This window comes from Halichoerus grypus, chromosome 4 (genome assembly GCF_964656455.1).
Source record: "Halichoerus grypus chromosome 4, mHalGry1.hap1.1, whole genome shotgun sequence".
Lineage (NCBI taxonomy): Eukaryota > Metazoa > Chordata > Mammalia > Carnivora > Phocidae > Halichoerus > Halichoerus grypus.
The window spans coordinates 119,288,438-119,308,584 of NC_135715.1; the positions used below are offsets into that span (position 1 = coordinate 119,288,438).

The following is a 20,147-nucleotide window of genomic DNA, read 5'->3' on the forward strand; positions in this document are numbered from 1 at the left end:
CAATGAACAGAACCCAGAGATCTTAAAGAATAGAAGGCAATTTCTTTTCAACTCTTCAGCAAAGTGCAGGAATAGGAGAGCTAGACTTGTAAAGTTAGAAGTGGTCTCCTGTGTAAGCCTTCCCTGTTAGGGACAGCTGGAAACCTTTGCTCTTCATCGTCCCCACTGGGTACTGAAGGAATCAGCTTTACTATGAAAACCTCCTTCTCTTCCCACCAGTATCCAGAATTTTCAGCCTGATTCACAAAATAGCGAAGCCTCCAGCTGGCAGATACTCCATCTGTTCTCTTGATACGGGAGGTTTCGACCCTGAATATACACTCAAATCATCTGCAGCGCTTTACGCTGTCTCCTGGTCCTACTCCAGACCGTTTGTACCATAATCTATGAGGGTGAGGCCAAGCAGGAGTATATTCTAAAAGCTTTCCAAGTGGGAACCACTGAAAAAGAAGTTACTTTAAAAAGGAAAAGTAATTGTAATTGTAATGTCACCATTTAACATCAAGACACTGCCCACCTCCCTCCAGAATGTTAGTTGCTAAATTTGCTGCACATTAGAATTACCTGGGGAGGGGCGCCTGGGTGGCTCAGTTGGTTAGGCATCTGCCTTCAGCTCAGGTCACGATTCCAAGGTCAAGGGATCGAGCTCCGCATCGGGCTCCCTGCTCAGCGGGAAGCCTGCTTCTCCCTCTCCCACTCCCCGTCTCCCTGTTTGTGCTCTCACTCTCTCAAAAAATTAAAATCTTAAAAAAAAAAAGAAAGAAAGAAATACCTGGGGAAGAATTTAAAACCCTGATGGCCAAGTCACACCCTCTACCAACTAAATGGGAATGGGGGACTTGGGAACCGGACAACAGGATAAATTTAAAGATGCCAGATGATTCCCAAAAAAGAAAAGAAAGAAATGGTCTCCTGATCAAACCCTCTCTCTTAAAAGATCAGGAGACTTGGACTATGCAATAATAAGAACAGCAGCAATAGTAGAAGAGGATGGCCACAGAATAAAGAGAATAAGGGGGAGAATGATCTCTCTACAAACAATGCAAGGACACCAAAGCTTTATGCTCATAGACGGGAAAAGTGTAACCTAATATTTCAAAGCAAGCTAAAAGAAATTGTATAATGATAAAATGTAGAAAAGAACACTATAAATCAAATTTAGAAATACCTCTGAAATAAGGGCCAGAAATGCAGTAAAGATTTAAAAATTAAAGAATGAATTCATTTAGAAACAAAGGCTAAATTTGAAATATCATGTGAATCAGTAATTCCAAAACCCCCAATAATCCCACTTTTTTTTTTAAATGTTTTTTTTTTTTTTATTATTTATTCATGAGAGTCAGAGAGAGAGATAGAGAGAGGCAGCGGCAGAGGGAGAGGGAGAAGCAGGCTCCCCGCTGAGCAGGGAGCCTGATGCAGGACTCGATCCCAGGACCCTGGGATCGTGACCTGAGCCGAAGGCAGAGGCTTAACCATCTGAGCCACCCAGGCGCCCCCAATAATCCCACTTTTAATAGAAGGTGACATATAGAGAGATAAGCAACAAGATCCAAAATAATAGGATTTCCTGGTGGGAAAAACCAAAGCAATAAAACAAAATGAACATTAATACTTATAATTTAAGAAAATGTGCCTGAAAGTAAAATTGAAACTACATATTGAAAAGGAACGCTATACATCTGGAAGAGTGATCCAAAACGAACAATATTAAGATTCATTGTGGTAAATCTATTGAACTTTTAAATAAAAAAGAAAAAAATCAGTTTGGCATTCAGGCAAATAGACATTTGTAAAAAAGAATAAGATAAAGAAAACCAGATTATCATCAGACTTTTCAAAAGCAACTATTCATGCTGGAAGCATAACATTTTAAAGATACTCAAGGAAATAGATTGTGAGCCAAGGACTTCAGATATACCAAATTGATTTTCAAATATAAAGGCCACAGATGTATTTATCAACATGCAAGAACTCAGAATATTGTTCCCAGTAAATGGAAACATCATTTGTACATTTGCTCAAGCAAAACCTTGGAATGCTTCTTGATGTCTTTTCTTTCCTCTCATAGCTCATATCCAATTCAATTGCTAGTCTTACTTGGTTCTACCTTAAAAAATCCCAAATTTGGGACATCTGGGTGGCTCAGTTGGCTGAGCATCAAACTCTTGGTTTTGGCTCAGGTCATGATCTTAGGGTCCTGAGATCAGGTTCCAACCCCCCCCCCACCCCCACCCACCCCAGGCTCCAGCTCCTGGCTCTGGGCTCCATGCAAGTCTACCTGGGATTCTTTGCTTCTGCACCGCCCTCCCTTTCTGCCTCTCCTCCCACAAGCACTTGTGCTGTCTATATATTAAATAAATAAATAAATAAGTAAATAAATAAATCTTAAAGAAAAAAAAATCCCACATTTGACCTATCCACCTCTATTGTTATCCTACTATTCCCAGCAGCCACCATCTCTAGCTGGCGTGACTGCAAGAGTCCCCTTAAGTGTTTCTCTGCTTCCATTCCTGCCTCCTTCTAATCTGTTCTCTGCACAGCAGCCAGAGTAAGCTATTAATAGGTCATCTTCATGCTTAGAAATTATGATTTCCTACATGATTTAGTCTTAGATACCTCTCTCCTCTGCCCCTTGTTCACTGCACCCTGGCCACATTGCTAGCTTGTTACTTCAATCAGTTTTCTCAGCTGCAGAGAGCATCCATTGGCTATTCCCCCTCTCTGGAACGCCCTTCCATACACATGGAAATCTGGCTGCTCTCTCACTTTACAAGGTATCTTTTCAAGTATCATTTTCTCTGAATGGCCTTTCCTAATCCACTATCTGAAATAGGATAGTACTCCTTCCATCACTTTTTCTACCCTTACTATGCTTTATAGTTCTTCACAGAAGTTCTTGATCTTCTGACATATTATGAATGTATTTGTGTATTGCACTCTTCTCTTCTAAAATATAAGCTCCATGGTGGAATGGACTAGGTTTACTCTGTTCACTTCAGTATCCTCAGCACCTTAAATGGTGTCTAGCATGAAGTATACCGCCTCTCAGTAATATTGGTTGAGTAAATGAGTGCATTCATAAGAGAGGTTACAGACCAAGTGTATCCATTATAAAAAAATAGATCAATAATAAGTTGTTACTGGGGACAAAATACTTTGGAAGCATTCTTGAGTTCTGTGCTTAATTTGTCAAAAAGTAGGATGATATGAATCTATCATATGTCCCTTTAAAATGCTTCTGTCAGAGTAATGTACTGGCCTGAATATGGCTTTGAATCTTCTGTCATCCACCAAAGATTCAAAATTTTATAAATGACTCAGACTGTAGCCCCTGTAATTATTAACTAGTATCTATTCAAGTACCATGAATCTAGCAGAGGTCCTTTGAATCAGATTGCATAGCTTACATGTAAAGGTGAGTTAATCATTTTGTGAGATATTTATTCCCCAAAGTATTATAGTATTATACTGTTCCATACTTTTTTAGGATAATAAATAACAATACATCATTTTATTATTTTTCAAGAAGTTTGCCTTTTATTAAATGTTAGCAAGAAAAGTTGATATAAAGGACTTAAAAATAAACTTGCATGTTACATGTTGATTAGATTATGTAAAACATAAACAGACTGATATACTACATCATCTATAAATTGTTACCTTTCTCAATCCTGTCCTAGCTATAGGTTCCGAAAAATCTTTAACTTTTGCATATAGGCTCAGTATCCTCCAGTGCCTGAATAATCAACCTACATCAGATAACCTAAACCTACTAGTATGGAACTTGAACATGATTTTTCTTCTTGAAGCTTGTATCTTTTCTCTTTATTTTTTTTAATATTTATTTATTTTAGAAATTGAGAAAGAGAAGAATGCACAAGTGGGGGCGGGGCGCGGTCAGAGGAAGGGGAGAGGGGAAGCACGCTCCTTGCTGAGTAGGACACGGGGCTCCATCCAGGACCTGAGCTGGAACCAAGAATCTGAAGCTTAACCTACTGAGCCACTCAGGCACCCCTCCTCTCTCTTTGATATTCGTTGTGTGTTCTGTCCTTTCTAATGGGTTGCGGATTAGATTTCTCTATGAAAGCATCTATAATCCTGCTCTCAATCTCAAGGCATTGGAACAGGGCTTGACTGCTTAGCTCTTTCCAACCCTTGCAAAGTATGAATTCCAATCCCTACTCGTCTCAATTGCTGACTGGGGCCTTAATGCAAATCACACCACTTTTCCCAATGCCAGGAGCCATTACTTGACTTTTGGGTTCTGCATCACACAGAAAAGTGATTCATATAAACCTAATCTATCCTCTTTAGAAGTTTTTGATCTTATTCATTTGCCAATATGAAGAAATATGTGCTTAAAGCATAGATAACTAAATAGATATATGCAAGTAATGTATGAGTGAACAGTAAAATATGCATGTTCTAATAAGAGTCAGAGATAAGAACTTTTCAGAAGCAGAGTGGACAAATATAAATACATACTTGGGGTTTCGACTAAGGGAAGAAATTAAAAACATTCCATTTATTAGAAATGCCATTTTTAGTATTCATTTGTGCTTGATTTAGTAATTTTAGCATCTTTAAACTCAGTGAATGGCTTTTGTAATTACATGTGTCTCAAATACATATTAACATTATGTTAATTATGGAACTAATGCAGTACTTGAGTGTAAACCAAGAATCCTATGTTTGCAGTTGGCAATTTAATCTTGTGTTTAAGGCATTTTTAATGTGAAATCACCATTTAGTCTTGTAATAGCTTTTCTTAGCTAAGGTCAACTCTTTTCCATTAAGTTTGGCATTAGAGATGAAGAAAAAGATGTATGAATATGTTTTAGTTACAGAAATAAACAATAATTAAACTTTATCAACATAGGATGGAACATCTAATAATAAAGCAATCTAAAAACACATAAATTTGAATATTTAACCAATTTGTTTCTATTCCTTTGCATATGGTACCACAGGAGTTCAAGAATAGATTATGGTTTTTTTGAGTGTAATTTGGCAACTGTCCTAATTTTAAAAGGATTTTGGGAAGAATGACTAATTTGTAATGTTTCCTCTTTCTCTGATACTGTGCTATAAATGAGGAGTGCCTCTTGATTAGATGCTAATGACAATGCCATTGCTGTTCAAGTTTACAACAGTAGGAGATAGAAATTTACACAAAATTAAGAATAGACATAGAAAAATAAAAATCAATATTTAAAACAATGTGTTCTTCTTGGAGAAATTTCCTTGCAAACATGTATCCTCTCATTATCAATATACAATTTGGTAACAGCAGGAAGATTTTCTGACTTAAATCACTATCTGACTTCTGTTTTTGTGTGTTTCCTTTAGATAAGAAATGTTGAAACCAACCAATGTTTAGACAACATGGGCCGCAAGGAAAATGAAAAAGTGGGTATATTCAACTGTCATGGTATGGGAGGAAATCAGGTAAACTCTCTTTTTTTTTTTAATCAACTTCATCTTTGGGGGGAAAATATTGCTGTGAAACCATCACAGTAAACCATGACTCACATGCCAATAACAATTAAGTCTTAGCTTAGGGAATTAATGGGCATTCAAATCAAGAACTAATTTGGCTATTTTGTTACCCCAAGTATCTTAAAAAAGCACTACAGAATTTAATAAATAGGGCAACACTTTCAATGAGCCCAATTAATGAAGATAGCCAAATATTTTAGACCTATCTCATTTTGAGCAAATGAACACTACATTTTTTTCTTTTAACTGACTAGTATAAAGTAATCCCTCAACAACCATGATGTTTTCCCCAATGGTGATTCTAAATTTCTTTTGTGTTTATGTACATCATGTTTTCTATGAATTTCTGAGGTTCAATAAACTTTAAAATGCATGGGAAGCACCTCTGTTACACTTGTGCTTTGGCTATCTGAAGATGCCCTTTGAACCAGGTAAAAATGAAGTCTTTAAACAAAACTGATGGCTAACTACAAGTCTAGGGCAGCTTTTTTGTGTGTTGCAGTCCAATTTTCAGAGATCTGTCAGACTATAACAAGGATCCTTGTACTCTCTTTAAATACTGGACAGTGATTCTGCAAGGTGTGCCATGTGGAAGCTGCTTAGCTGTGAGTCTTCAGGTGGAGCAGCCCTGCTGTCATGGCCATTTTGAGAGGCAGAATTTGGAATTTGTAGGAACTCATAACAGAGTTTGAGGTAGCTAATCCTCTGTTAACAAGTTGTCCACAAAAATCGAGGAGAAACACACCAGTGAGTTCTTTATCTAGTGCATTAGAGTGAAATTAGGAAGTAAAAGTTATTACATGCAGCACAACATCATGGTTATGTTGGTAATGCAGCTGAATGTGTCAAGAATCTATAGGGAAAAAGCAATAGCCCTGTTGAGTTTTGACACCATATTTCAAATAGGACCTGTGAGATTCAATGGAGAACATTCAAAAATGAAATTTTCTTCTTAAAAAAAATTATTAAAATCCTAATTAGTGTTCCAAAATTTCAACTTAAGCAGAAAAATATTTAAATCAAAGTTTCTAGATTACAGCATGGGAAAATAACTTTATGAAAGAAAATAACAGGAAAAACAATACAGACAGAACAATGGCAGAGCATTCAGAAATGGTCCAGCTTTTATATTGATTCACAATGAATGTGAGAGGCCTCTACTACCAAAACCAATGGAATCCCAATGAATTCAGCTGGAAATGGCAAACAGCTTAACTGTTAGAGGACTAAATGTGCAGGGTTTAATTTTTTCACAAATGGACGTAAGAAATCTGAAGGTGATCAACTCTTGACATTTGTTCAGGTCTTCAGTGACTTTGTCAAGAAATCAAAAACTTTCTAACTTTGCATTCTTCAATCCTTAAAATTAACTTTTATCATCAGCTGGTCACATGAGGGCTGCTGAAACTCCAGACATCATATCCACATTCAAGACAGGAAGAAGTTGGGGTAGAGAAGAGCTGCAGTAGCCATAACTGTCCTTTTGCTAGGAAAAACAAGACTTCCTAAGGCTTTTTACACTCCCCCCCCCCCCCACCTTGTAAGTCTCTTTGGCCAGAAATATGTTACTTGAATACCTCTAGCACAAAAACACGGAATATTTTACTACACTTACATGTGTAAATGTCCTCACAGTTTATTTACCATGAATACTGGGTGGACATGTAGAACTGTCTCCATAATGGGTTTCACCAGCTGATGAAAAAGTCAACTGATCATCTGCACCATGGTGACCTACAGAATTCCAAAAAAACACATTATTTATGACATCATTCTGATTCTAATGCAGATGAAAATGAAGATAGGAAATGAAAAGGAAGATAACCTAGATGAATTATCCTCATTGATTTTTTAAGTTGCCATAGTTAATGTTAAAAAAGATAACCAGTCATATACCTGTGTTTGTCTAAATGAAACAAAACACCTGGATCATTAATGTTAAAAATTATATCACTCATTTACAAGTGTTCAAATACCCAGAAATAAGCTATCCCACTCTACCATAACCTTCTTGTTGGCCAGGACTATGTCTTATTCTTCTCTTCACTTAGTACTTGGCTGAAGGCCTGGGATGCGGTAGGTAACTCATAACTACGAGTCGAGTAAATAGATGAAAGAATTCATGGTCAGAACAATAGACTTATACCTTAGTACTATGTAGACATTGCCATAGAATGCTGTTATTGTCATAGTAACCAATAGTATATAAAGACACCAATCTTAGGGATTCATAAATAAAGTGAACAAACAATAAGTAAAACCCCATACCTACATATATTCTAATGTTTCTACATTGTTAACTTAATGACAAAGTAGAAATTAAAACCAATGTTCTTCCATCTACATGAATAGTTATTCACGTCTACAGATATGCATAGAAGAAAGTTTACAGGAGCCCTTTTTGCTATAACAAATACAATGGACACAACTCAGTATTTACCAAGACAGGAATGTTTAAATAAATTGTGATGCATCCATAGTACAGAATACTCCATAGCCACCAAAGTGAGTGAAAGAGGTCTATATGCATTGTCGTGGAAAATTGAAAAGGAGGGAAAAAATCCAGAATATAACTTACTTTGAATGACCTCATTTATGAAAAATATATATGAACATTTTTCTCTATAAAGTCTATCTGTATTTGTATAGATGCAATATAATTTGTTAGAAATGCATAGCAATCTATCTGGAATAGAATTACCTCTGGTGAGAAGAAGGAGTTAGAAAAGGAAACTTTACTTTTTACCCCACATTTTTCTATATATATGTATTACTTTCATAATTGAACAAATAAAAATGGAGAAAATTGAACTATTGAGAATAAAAGAGTATCATTTTATTTTTTTTTAAGATTTTATTATTTATTTATTTATTTATTTATTTAAGAGAGAGACAGAGAGAGAGGGAGAGAGAACATGAGCAGGGGGAGCAGCAGAGGGAGAGGGAGAGGGAGAAGCAGGCTTCCCGCTGAGCAGGGAACCCCATGCGGGGGCTCGATCCCAGGACCCCGGGATCATGACCTGAGCTGAAGGCAGACGCTTAATGACTGAGTCACCCAGGCGCCCCAAAAGAGTATCATTTTAGAGCATTGCTCTGACCTGATTAATTGGGTCATTTATGGTAAATTACTTAATATTTTTTAGCTTTACTATTTTATTTATAAAATGGGTAAAAGACTTTTACCCAAATTTTTTTCCTCTAAAGATTAGTAAAATCTATATAATAACTAACACTAGCCTGGCATATACTAGACACTCAGTACATATATTGGTCTATTGACATTACTTATTCTCTTTACGTATTTCAGTTTCTATTCTCAATTGTTTCTCTTTTCTCTCTAAGAAAATAAAAGTTTCAGTGGCTAATGCCAGAGGCAAGGTAAATGCACAGCACTTCCTATGATATTGTTAAGCTTAATAAAATGAATTGCCTCTCCTGTTGTTTTAATACGTATTATGAAATAATTAAACCATCACATAAAACCCTATTATGATTTATACTTTGATGGAAATCAGTATTTCTTGGATGATTAATTCTAGTTAGTCCCTAATTAGGGACATGTTTACATTTTTTACTTACTTTAGAGAAGAACAGATTTTAGGATTTTATTCTCAGAGCTACCTTCCCTGTGCTTTATTGTTATTCTCTTATGTTACCATGGAAGCAGTATCTATTTTTATGGTTATTTAGTTTAAAATTTTTAAAAGTAGCCCCAACCCATATAAGATATTCAAGTTTCTCACTCCTGCTTTTACACAAAATTCCTAAGAAATGTTAACACTGTTTTTTTTTAGCATTTCCGCTCGGTTTCATTTCTAAAAGAAGGTGCTTTATATTTGTTGACAACTATCCCTTAACCATTTCTCCTTGCACAGGATTTTTTTTTTTTTTTTTAATGTTCTTGGAGATATCAGGAAGAAACTTACTTTCAGTAGTTGCTGGAAATACTTTTCTTAAACACTTAAACACTCAAATATCCAACATACTTTCCCTCCACCCCTAGCCCCTGCAGGGCTTGGGATACGGTAGACACCTAATAAAAACTAGCCAACTAAATGAAAGAATGCATGCAAGTTTTTGTAGCAAGAATACTGTAAAAATAAGACACCAAGTGTAGAATTATTATTACATTCAACATTTAATCATCTTGAGGTATTCTTTTTTTTGAGGTATTCTTTTAGAACCTTAGTAATAAAAACCTTCTGTCTCAAAGAATAATGACATAATTAGAAAGTCCATTCCTATCTGTTCTTGAAATGCTTTCATTAACAAAGAAGGTGATGATCATTAAACACTTTCAAAAGAATGAAAATAAATTTGATTAAAACTTGAACATAAATTTTTATAAGGGAAGGAAAAACTTGCAATTTCCTGGTAGAATGTATGTTACTAAAAGTTATGGGATCGTCTTCTCTTTACTTCTGAAAAGATGAAATTGATTCCTGGAAGCAGTTCTATGTCCCCTACAATGCTCACGACTCAGATTTATATCTTTATCTCCAACGTCTCTGCTGAACTCTGGAATCTGTTGCCAATTAATTATTGGGAATCTCTGCAGACATCTCAAACGCAACTGTTTCCAGACTGTGCTCATTTTCTTCTCTTTAACATAAGCATCCAAAATTGAAACCCAACATAGACACTTCTAAAGTTTGATTGGTCACCCAACCCTGATATTAACATGAAAATAATATGCCTTGACTCCGATCTCTAAGACCCTTTACAACTAGGGCCTCTTTCTTTGTCCTGGCCTGTATCTTCTTTCACCTATGTGGTCAGAAAACCTCATTATTTCCACACATCATATGGAATTCCAGGCTTATGTTCTATATAGGCCACATTATAATTAAAATATGATAAAAATCTCCAGCAATTCTCCCCTGCCCAATGAATCACGTAAAAATTCCTTAGTTATGTATACAGTTATATATTCCTTAGTTATGTATATATACAAAACCCCACATAATTTCATCCTCATCGGACTTCCCAGTATTGTCTCCCTTGATGTTCTAATAGTTTTTTTGTGCTGTAGACATGTCTGATGATTTTATTTCCTGTGGGCTCTGTGCATTTTCCTATCTCTGCAGTTCACTGATACCATTCTGTCTACTTGCACTGTTGACCACCTACTACTTACTCCACTCACAAACTTAAGACATACTGTTTAAAACCCAAATAATTGAGCTTCTTTTTGGCTCTCCATTGGCTAACAATTTCTTAACCTGAACAGGGCATATGTGAATGGATACGCTCTAATTTATTTTAATCAATCCCTTATTATTTAATACACAGTACCATTAGTACTGTGAATTTTTATTGTTATAGGTGAGGCTCATCAATAACCTTGTAGCTAAAATCTAGTGAGCATCTATATTTACTTCTTTAGAAATACTGTCTAGAAGTACATTTGACAGGTCAAAACTTATGCAACATTATAAGGCTTTTAATAATAGTGACACATTGTCCTTTTTAAGGTTTTACTAGTTTAATGGGTCTAATTGCTAAACTACGAAGAGGCACTATGATAAATATTTTACATACATTACTGCCTTTGATTCCCACAACAATCTATGAAGTACATAGTAGTATTACCCTGATTTTACTCATGAGTCTAATGGGACCCCTGAGAGATTGGTAATATGATTAGGAGGTAAAGCCAGTTTGAGTCTAAATCTGGCTGACTCCCCACCAAGTGTATGTTCACTGCATTTGTATTGATTTCTAACCCCACTCCGCCAGGATTGTGGTCTGACTGGACAACCCTAAACGGCTATTGTATTTTTGCTTTGTTCTGGTTTTCATGTTTGCCAATTTAGTATGGGAGAAACATTTTATCTTTTTTAAATCGTATCTCTAATGTTATCAATGCATGTAAGTAATTTAAAAATTGACGTCAATACTTTGTAGATTTTCTAGTCACGTTTTTGCCTTTGTTTTTGCTTACATTTTCATTGGTGGTTGAGGGAGCTCTTGTTTCTCTTCTCCACTTATAAAAGTACTTTATTAAGATTATTACCTTCTGTGATACATGTTCCAGATATTTTTTTCTGATTTGACATTTTGTTTCTGGTGTGTTTTCATGTACAGACTTTTAAACAGTTTATATATTTTAATTATTGCTTGCTTTTATGCTTTCTCTTTTTGATGTAGAAATACCATTCTTTTTTAATGTGGTGCTTTTAAATGACATTTACCTCAGCTTAAAGGAGCTAATATCAAAATTGGCAAATAGGCCTTAGTCTTATTGGTCATATATCTGACACTATTTTTTATCTAAAATTTATAAAAAATATATCTATAATTGGGTACAAGTTAGATTAATATTTATAAAATAACTATTTTACTTTAATAACAAGTATATGTAAAATTTTCAAAAATCCAAGGTGAGTGTTTCCCTTTGAATTGCAATATCTTTTTAATCAAAAGGGGAAAAAGCAGCCCTCATGCATATTGTACTCATTTTTTCTAAAGACAAAAAAATATAAAATGATGGAAAAATACTCACATTTTAGCAAATGCATTTAGAATGTTTCTCTTTCTCCCTGGAGCCACTCATTTGGAGGGAGCTAGAAAGTATATGGAAACATTCCATGTAATTTATTGTAGTAAATGATTCACAGCCATTTTTCAAGGTAGTAATAAGCCTTTAGGGAAGCTTATGCTAGCCATTTATTAAAACCATGTTTTCTGCCAAGGTAAAGAAGAGATCATTAGGTCTTATCAATACTTTCAAACAAATGTCTCCTCCTCTAAAATGTGACTACTTATATTTAAGAAGAATCTAACCTTATGACAGTAAACAAATTTTGAGAGTCAACAAATACTTCCTGCCTTATTACAAACCCTCTCCTAGAAAGAGCTTAATTATTTTAGTAATGCATTCTACTGTACTCACAGATTGTAATGAATACATTCATTCAACAAAAGTGAATTGACTTTACAGTTTGCATTTTTATCAGTACTATAATTACTTAGAAGCCCTTTCTATGTTAATTTGGTCCCCTTTTAGTAAAGTTTGCGCAATAGAATTAAAATCACCAGGGTAAATTTGCAAGTGAAATGAAATGGCCTAAGAGGAAAGAAGGAGCATGTACCATTCATTAAATGTTTAAATGAGCTGGATACATGTAAGCTGGAGGAGAGCATCATTATTTATATTGAAAGAATATCTGGTAAGCTTGGAATTGATTGAAATTTGCAGGAACTTAAAGTTTGTAGGATGTGATTCTGCCTAGTTTGCCTGGTTGGAGTGTTTCCTGGCATAAAAACAAAGAGCAAATCTATTGTGTTCAACCCCTTTCTTTCCCTGGTAGTAGTTACTCAGAGATTGTGAAATTTTTTTCTTAAGGTTTCCTATAAAATGAGCACGAATATTGGCCATCTCTTAGATTTATCTTTTCCTCTGGGTGTAATGTTATGTATCTCTACATAATGATAGTTAATACCTATCACATGACATTTTTTCAAAAGCTATGGAAAAATTGGCAGTGCAAGTTAACCTAGAAAGCACTTTTGCTATTTTACTGTAAAGTACTTAAAATTAATTCCCTGAAATCCCACATTCATTTAAATAAGCCACACCTTTGGCTTTGAGCTTTCTAGTTAATAAGTACAAAATTGGTTATATGATTCATTGTGTCAATAATATAAAAACAAGCCACCTTCAAAAAGGTTCAATTATTCCTGGTGTTGAAATGATAAAAATTTCTACTCTGATTCCTGATAAAGAAAGCAACAAGGAGGGACACCAGACTAAACTTAGAGGGACAACAGTCTCTAAGAAGTCATCTTAGGGGGCGCCTGGGTGGTTCAGTCCCTTAACCATCTGCCTTCGGCTCTGGTCTTGATCTCAGTGTCCTGGGATCAAGCCCCTTGTCAGGCTCCCTGTTCAGCGGGGATCTGCTTCTCCCTCTTGCTCGTGCTCTCATCTCTCTCTCTCTCGAATAAATAAATAAAAATCTTAAAAAAATAAAAGTCATCTTAGGAAACAACAATGATATCAAAGTATATCAGTGCACATAGCAGGACAAAAGAAATATTTATTCTGTTGATTAATCAATTAATTATGGTGTATCATCATATCAGCCTATGCTCTAAAGACCTTAAAATTAAATTTCTGTAGGGCTTAAATGTTAAAATACTTTAAGCTCTTTGGGAAATACGTGTAAATTTATATTCATTTTATTAATGGGATTCCCAGAATTTTTTTTTTTAAAACCCTCCCTTAAAAAGTTAAATATCTTATGCAGCCATCAAAAGGAATGAGATCTTGCCATTTGCAACGACGTGGATGGAACTGGAGGGTATTATGCTGAGCGAAATAAGTCAAACAGAGAAAGACATGTATCATATGACCTCACTGATATGAGGAATTCTTAATCTCAGGAAACAAACTGAGGGTTGCTGGAGTGGGGGGTGGGGTGGGAGGGATGGGGTGACTGGGTGATGGACACTGGGGAGGGTATGTGCTCTGGTAAGCGCTGTGAATTGTGCAAGACTGTTGAATCTCAGATCTGTACCTCTGAAACAAATAATGCAATATATGTTAAGAAAGAAAAAAAGAAGAAGAAGAATGTAGCAGGAGGGGAAGAATGAAGGGGGGGAAATCGGAGGCGGAGAAGAACCATGAGAGGGGCGCCTGGGTGGCTCAGTTGGTTAAGCGACTGCCTTCGGCTCAGGTCATGATCCTGGAGTCCCTGGATCGAGTCCCGCATCGGGCTCCCTGCTCGGCAAGGGGTCTGCTTCTCCCTCTGACCCTCCCCCCTCTCATGTACTCGCTCTCTCTCATTCTCTCTCTCTCAAATAAATAAATAAAATCTTTAAAAAAAAAAAAAAAAGAACCATGAGAGACGATGGACTCTGAAAAACAAACTGAGGGTTCTAGAGGGGAGGGGGGTGGGAGGATGGGTTAGCCTGGTGATGGGTATTGAGGAGGGCACGTTCTGCATGGAGCACTGGGTGTTATGCACAAACAATGAATCATGGAACACTATATCTAAAACTAATGATGTAATGTATGGGGATTAACATAACAATAAAAAAATTTTAAAAAAAAGTTAAATATCACACATTCTCATAAAGAAGAAAGTTTAATACTACTCTAGTTTAATAAAATCCCAACACACACACACACACACACACACTGCTTCTCTTATCTCACACCATCAATAGAACTATTCTTACTGAGAAGGGTAAGCTGTTAGCACAAAAATCTACTAGAAGAAAAATGTTAGCAGCATCAGTCTGTTCCCTCACCTCACCCGTTTATCTCCTTTGCAGTCCGTGTTAAGTACAGACAGACTCCAAGCTTTCCACTAACATTACCGACATAAGCTTGTCTGCATTCAACCATTTAGTCCCAGCAGAGCTTTTCCCCTCGGCGATGTTTCAATCTTCTGAACCTCATTTCTCTCTCCGTTTTATCTTCAAGTGCTTTTTTCCTGACTTATGCATAATTCTTCTGGACTCAACACCCTAGTCTTATCATTACTGAGCTGCTTCCTTGTTCAAGTAATCTTCCTGATGACATTTTTGTATATTTAATATTAAAAAAATTAACAATGTGAATGCATGAATCTACTATATATAAAGAACATTAAGGTCCTTTGAAATGATCTCCTGTTTTTCCCCCTTAGACCACATGTGTGCCTAAATTTCACTGAGGATGTAAATAATTATTTTAATTTACCATGTGAAGCGGTTTATAGTAGATGATGTAATAATTTAATCTTGGCTTAATTGAGTAGTAAAAAACCACTTTATTAACTTCTAAGTAAGGTAAACAATGTCTATGATTTCTAAATTAACAGTGTTGGCTAGCCTACTTTTATATTCTGCTTGCCTGGAAGCCAAGCAGAATCCATACTTATAATTATTTGCTTTGCTATACCTAAGATACTCTTCATCTTACTGAGTTCTTAATTCTATCATAGTTATTAAATTCTGTAGAAGAGAAGTAACAGGTAAGGGTATTTCTAGGTTTTTATTTTTCTTTCAAATATGAAATCTTGATTTTTCAGGAAAGAAAAGTTAGCACAATAAAGCCTCAGTAACAAAAAACTAGAAAATAAATTCATATTCAAATACTTGACTAACCAATGTCAGAAAAAGAAACATAAAGTTTGGAAAAAGGAAAACTCTATAAAATCTGCAAATTTTATAGCCAAGTAAAATGTCAGGTATAATATTTTTGTAGCACCAAGATTCTTAAAGCATTCTTTACTTAATACTCACCAATTTTTGAAAGGAGTTATCAGGAGTGCCTGGGTGGTTCAGTCAGTTAAGCATCTGACTCTTGGTTTCTGCTCAGGTCATGAGCTCAGAGTCATGAGATCCAGCCCTGCACTGGGCTCCACGCTGACTGTGGAGCCTGCTTAAGATTCTCTCCCTCCTCTTCTGCCCCTCCCTCCTGCTTGCTCTCTCTCTCTCTCTCAAATAAATAAATGAATGAGTGAATGAATGAATGAATAAATAAAAGGAGTTATCGTATATAAGATATTATGAAGATAAACCAATTAAAGGCAAGCTTACAAATCTGGATGACAGAAAACAAAATGTTTTAGGGTTTTTATTTGTTCACAATTAAGTATATATTCCAAAAATATTTTTCATGGTTAGAAATGTAGACATAACAATAGTGACAAAATATCTTTCATATTTTAATGGTCCTAATTATATATTCTTTGTGTCAAGTAAATAAGAATTTTATCTGAGATATCATGGGAATGTCATTGCTTTTCTGTTAAACTATGAACAGTTCTTTCTCATTTTATTAGGCAATCCTCCTAGTTAATAATCTATTCTCACCATTAAAGCCTATCATTTTTATTTAAATAGAAGTATACCAATAATTTCTTCTTTGCATAAAACAATATTTTTATAGGATTAATTGCATTCTACACTAAATTAAAGCATAGATCAGCAACATGAGTTGGTTTAGTTATTTCTATTTTTAAAGCTTTTTAAGAATAGAGCATGAATTTTTGGTCCTAACAGCCTCTGACAGTGATGGGGTGAAAACTGTTATATATTGAACACTATTCCTATAGTAGACCTTTACCAGATGCTTTAAATATACATAAAATTTGATTCTCAGAATAACCCTAATAGAAAGATATCATAAATGGGTTCCATTTTTCATATACTTTATTACACTATATCATACTTGATCTGAGTCAGCTTTGGTAAAAAGTCAATATCGAAAGCATCAGAAGACCTCGGTGTCAAATTGCTCTCTGCCTATCTTAGTCTGCTCAGGCTGCCATAACACAACATCGTAGGTGGTTTCAACAACAGACCTTTATTCTCTCACAGTTCTGGAGGCTGGAAGTCCCAGATCAGGATGCCAGAATGGTCAGGTTCTGGTGGGGACACTTTCCTGGCTGGTACAGTGCCACATTCTGGCTTTGTCTTCATGTGGCAGAACGAGAGCTAGTTCTGGTCTCTCTCTTCCTCTCCCTGTAAGGGCACTAATCCCATCATTGGGGCTCTACCCTCATGACCTCATCTAAACCTAATTAAATCCCAAAGACCTTACCTGCAAACGCCATTGTATTGGCAGCTAGGGTCAACATAACAGTTGGAGAGAGGGGGAAACACAAACATCCAGTTCATAGCAATGGCTGTATGGAAGTTCTTTACCCTTTCTGCCCTCAGTTTCTAATACTGTAATTGATATGGTTGAACTAGATGTTCACCAGTTCTCGTATTCTTTATCCCTACTGTTAGATAAGAAAGAGCATCAAGTCCAGATGATTTGTGAAATCTTTGTTCCAGTGACAGGGGACATGAATTTAAAAGGCTAAGAATTTAGAGAAAAAAAAAAAAAATATATATATATATATATATAATTGTTCTGGAAAATGCCTTAGAACAATGTGAAAATTTTAAGCAATCTGTCAGTCACCAAAACCTAATGATTTAAAGAAAGAAAAAAAAACAAACTCTGTTAATCAAGAATTCCTTGAACACCGTATGTATACCCAGCAATGTATGGGCGGTGCCAAGAGGAATATGAAAATATACCCAAAACTCAAACTCTTTTTCTGTGTATAGGGAAGTTGAAAAAGATGCTATTTGTTACATGATATGGAATCCTTCCATGAGTGTCCCTAAGAGAATTTCATACTGCACTGAGTATTAAGAAGAGTTGGTTGTCTCCTGAGAAACAGGTTTTTCTTTTCTTTCTTTACTGCCAAACACATGGTTCATCCAGAGAAAATTAATAATATTCTGTGGAAAAATATTTATAATGGCCTTATATTGGATTCTTTCATTCTTTTAAACATTACCATTGTTTATGTAGATGGGTTTTTTCCTCTCTTATTTCTTGCTGTGTGTATGTTACATAGCTATGTAAAATTCTGTTTAAATCTACTTCCACTTTTTACAAGATGAAATATAAATAAATAAATAGGCACACAATCCCTATACTCAGTCCCAATGAGAATACAAAGCAATCATTGTTGAAACAAAAAGGATTTGTGCTGCTCTGCCTTAGGAGGCATTCAGAGAAGGGTCTAATAAGAACAGGAGTGGGTCTGAAAGGGTCACAAAGCTGTTGGTGAGCACAGAGAATGGAGTGTCTGCAAGGACAGTGGGGATACTAGCCCAGATGGAGTAGAAGGCCTGGACTAAGGAGAGTGGAACAGTAAGTTTTATAGGTAGAGGAGCTAAGATTATAATAGAATGTAAATGTCAAGCAAGGGAATTTTGATTTGAAGGGACAAAAGGAGCAAAGAGCTTTCAGACTGCAAAGGTTGTCAAAGAAGAGCTTGTAACCTATTCCTAATACAACCTCATGAAAATACTTGGACATGAACTTCTGTTATCAAAAATGACATGGTGAATACAGCCAAAATGAAAAGGGCTTTTTATTCTTGTTATTTAGTACCCAAGTATAATTTCATCACAAGCAGGGACAGACTATAGAACTTTCTCTCAGTTCATTTCTTTTATGCTTTTATCAAAGGACTTGATCCAATAGAGAGCAAGAAGCTACCTGTAGTATGTACAAAAATGATACGTTTCCATTAAAGGAAAAAAGGCTTCAGTAGGTTACCATAGAAACAGCCTAGCGTCCATTCCAGTTTCTAATAAAGGATCTTAGTCTTCTAATGAAAACCTACCAGATAGGTATATTTCTACTCCCAACATTCTGGTTGCTAACTTTCTAAATAGATTTGGGGATGTTCTTTTTATTTAAAAGAAGTAAAATGTGCATCTGGTGGGGATATGCAGAATTTTTTTAAGAGACACTTTTTTGGCAAATAAGTAAATAAATTAAAAAACCTGGCAAATTCAGAGGTGCATTTTATGCTCATTGCAACATCAAGGAATGATCAAAGTGGTCTTTTTTTTTTTTTTAAAGATTTTATTTATTTGATAGAGAGAGTGAGAGAGCACAAACAGGGGGAGCAGTAGAAGGAGAAGGAGAAGCAGACTCCCCACCAAGCAAGGAGCCCAATGCAGGGCTTGATCCCAGGACCCTGGGATCATGACCTGAGCCAAAGGCAGATGCTGAACCATCTGAGCCACCCAGGTGCCCCCAAAATGGTCTTTATACTTCACAGGGGCCAGTGTTCAATCCATGTCTTACACACAGCTAAGAGCAAGTGCCACTTCTATGTGGCAAAAATGGTCACATTATAATTCCATCTACTAAAGAGAACTTTTCTTCATCTTGCCAGTGAAACAAGTGGCCCAAACAAGATTTATTACAGGAGTCTTAGTGTGTTACAGATAAATCTAATATAAAGATATGGCCCCCAGTTTTAGACTAACTTTTTAGAGACATATTAAAATTGATCTCTGAGATCTTCTGTAAAGAAGAATTCCAAATAATTTATGTAGATAATCCCCCTTCCAGAAAGTAGAATTTAACTCTCTTGCCCACCTTGCATGTGGACTGTGCTTACTGACTTGTTTTCAAACAGTAAAACATGAAAGCTGGTGGTGGTGGTGGTGGTGGAGAAACATGGCTGATGCTACCTTGGGTAAGTGACCAAGGCTCTGCATCGTGAGCCATGTTGGTACCATACACCGTTGATATGATATGATGAGAATGGTACTTCACCTTCATGGCCTTCCTCTCAAAAACATTCTAATAACAAGATAAACATTAGACAAGCACACACTGAGGGACATTCTGTAAAATACCTAGCCAGTGCTCCTCAAAACTGTCAAAGTCATCAAAAAGATGAAAGTCTGAGCATCTGTCAGAGTAGGCTAAGGAGACATGATGACTAAATGTAATGTGGTATCGGATGAGATCCTGGAAAAAAATGAACATGGGATCAAATGGACACTTTAAGGAAAAACAGTGAAATCTGAATAGTCTAGAGTTTAATTTTTTAAATATCCAAGAAGCAAATGTTAAGTGTGTGAAAAGAGCATGGGATTTGGGGCCTGATAGACCATATTTCAAAGACAGGTTCTCATAAATTGAGTGACATGGGGGAATCTATTTAATCTTTTCAAGCACCCTACTCCTCATTTGTAAAGGAGAAAATACAATGCTTACCTTGAAAGGTTATTGAAGAAACATATATGTGGTCTATCATATCTCCATATACAGTATACTTAAAATGACTTCCATCTTGCCTAACACCCAGCAGGTGCTCCCCAAATGGCGTATACTTTCTCTCCTT

The 20,147-nt window shown here is 35.8% G+C and overlaps 1 protein-coding gene across 2 annotated transcripts in view; it reads left to right on the forward strand.

Annotated features, from left to right (window-relative positions):
- The window catches only part of GALNT13 (polypeptide N-acetylgalactosaminyltransferase 13), a 543,861-nt gene that overhangs the window by 499,653 nt on the left and 24,061 nt on the right, over nucleotides 1-20,147 (forward strand). For both annotated transcript variants that reach the window (XM_078070807.1, XM_078070808.1), the window contains exon 11: nucleotides 5,350-5,448. In XM_078070807.1, the coding sequence (XP_077926933.1) occupies nucleotides 5,350-5,448 (99 nt within the window). The remainder of the gene's footprint in view (nucleotides 1-5,349; nucleotides 5,449-20,147) is intronic.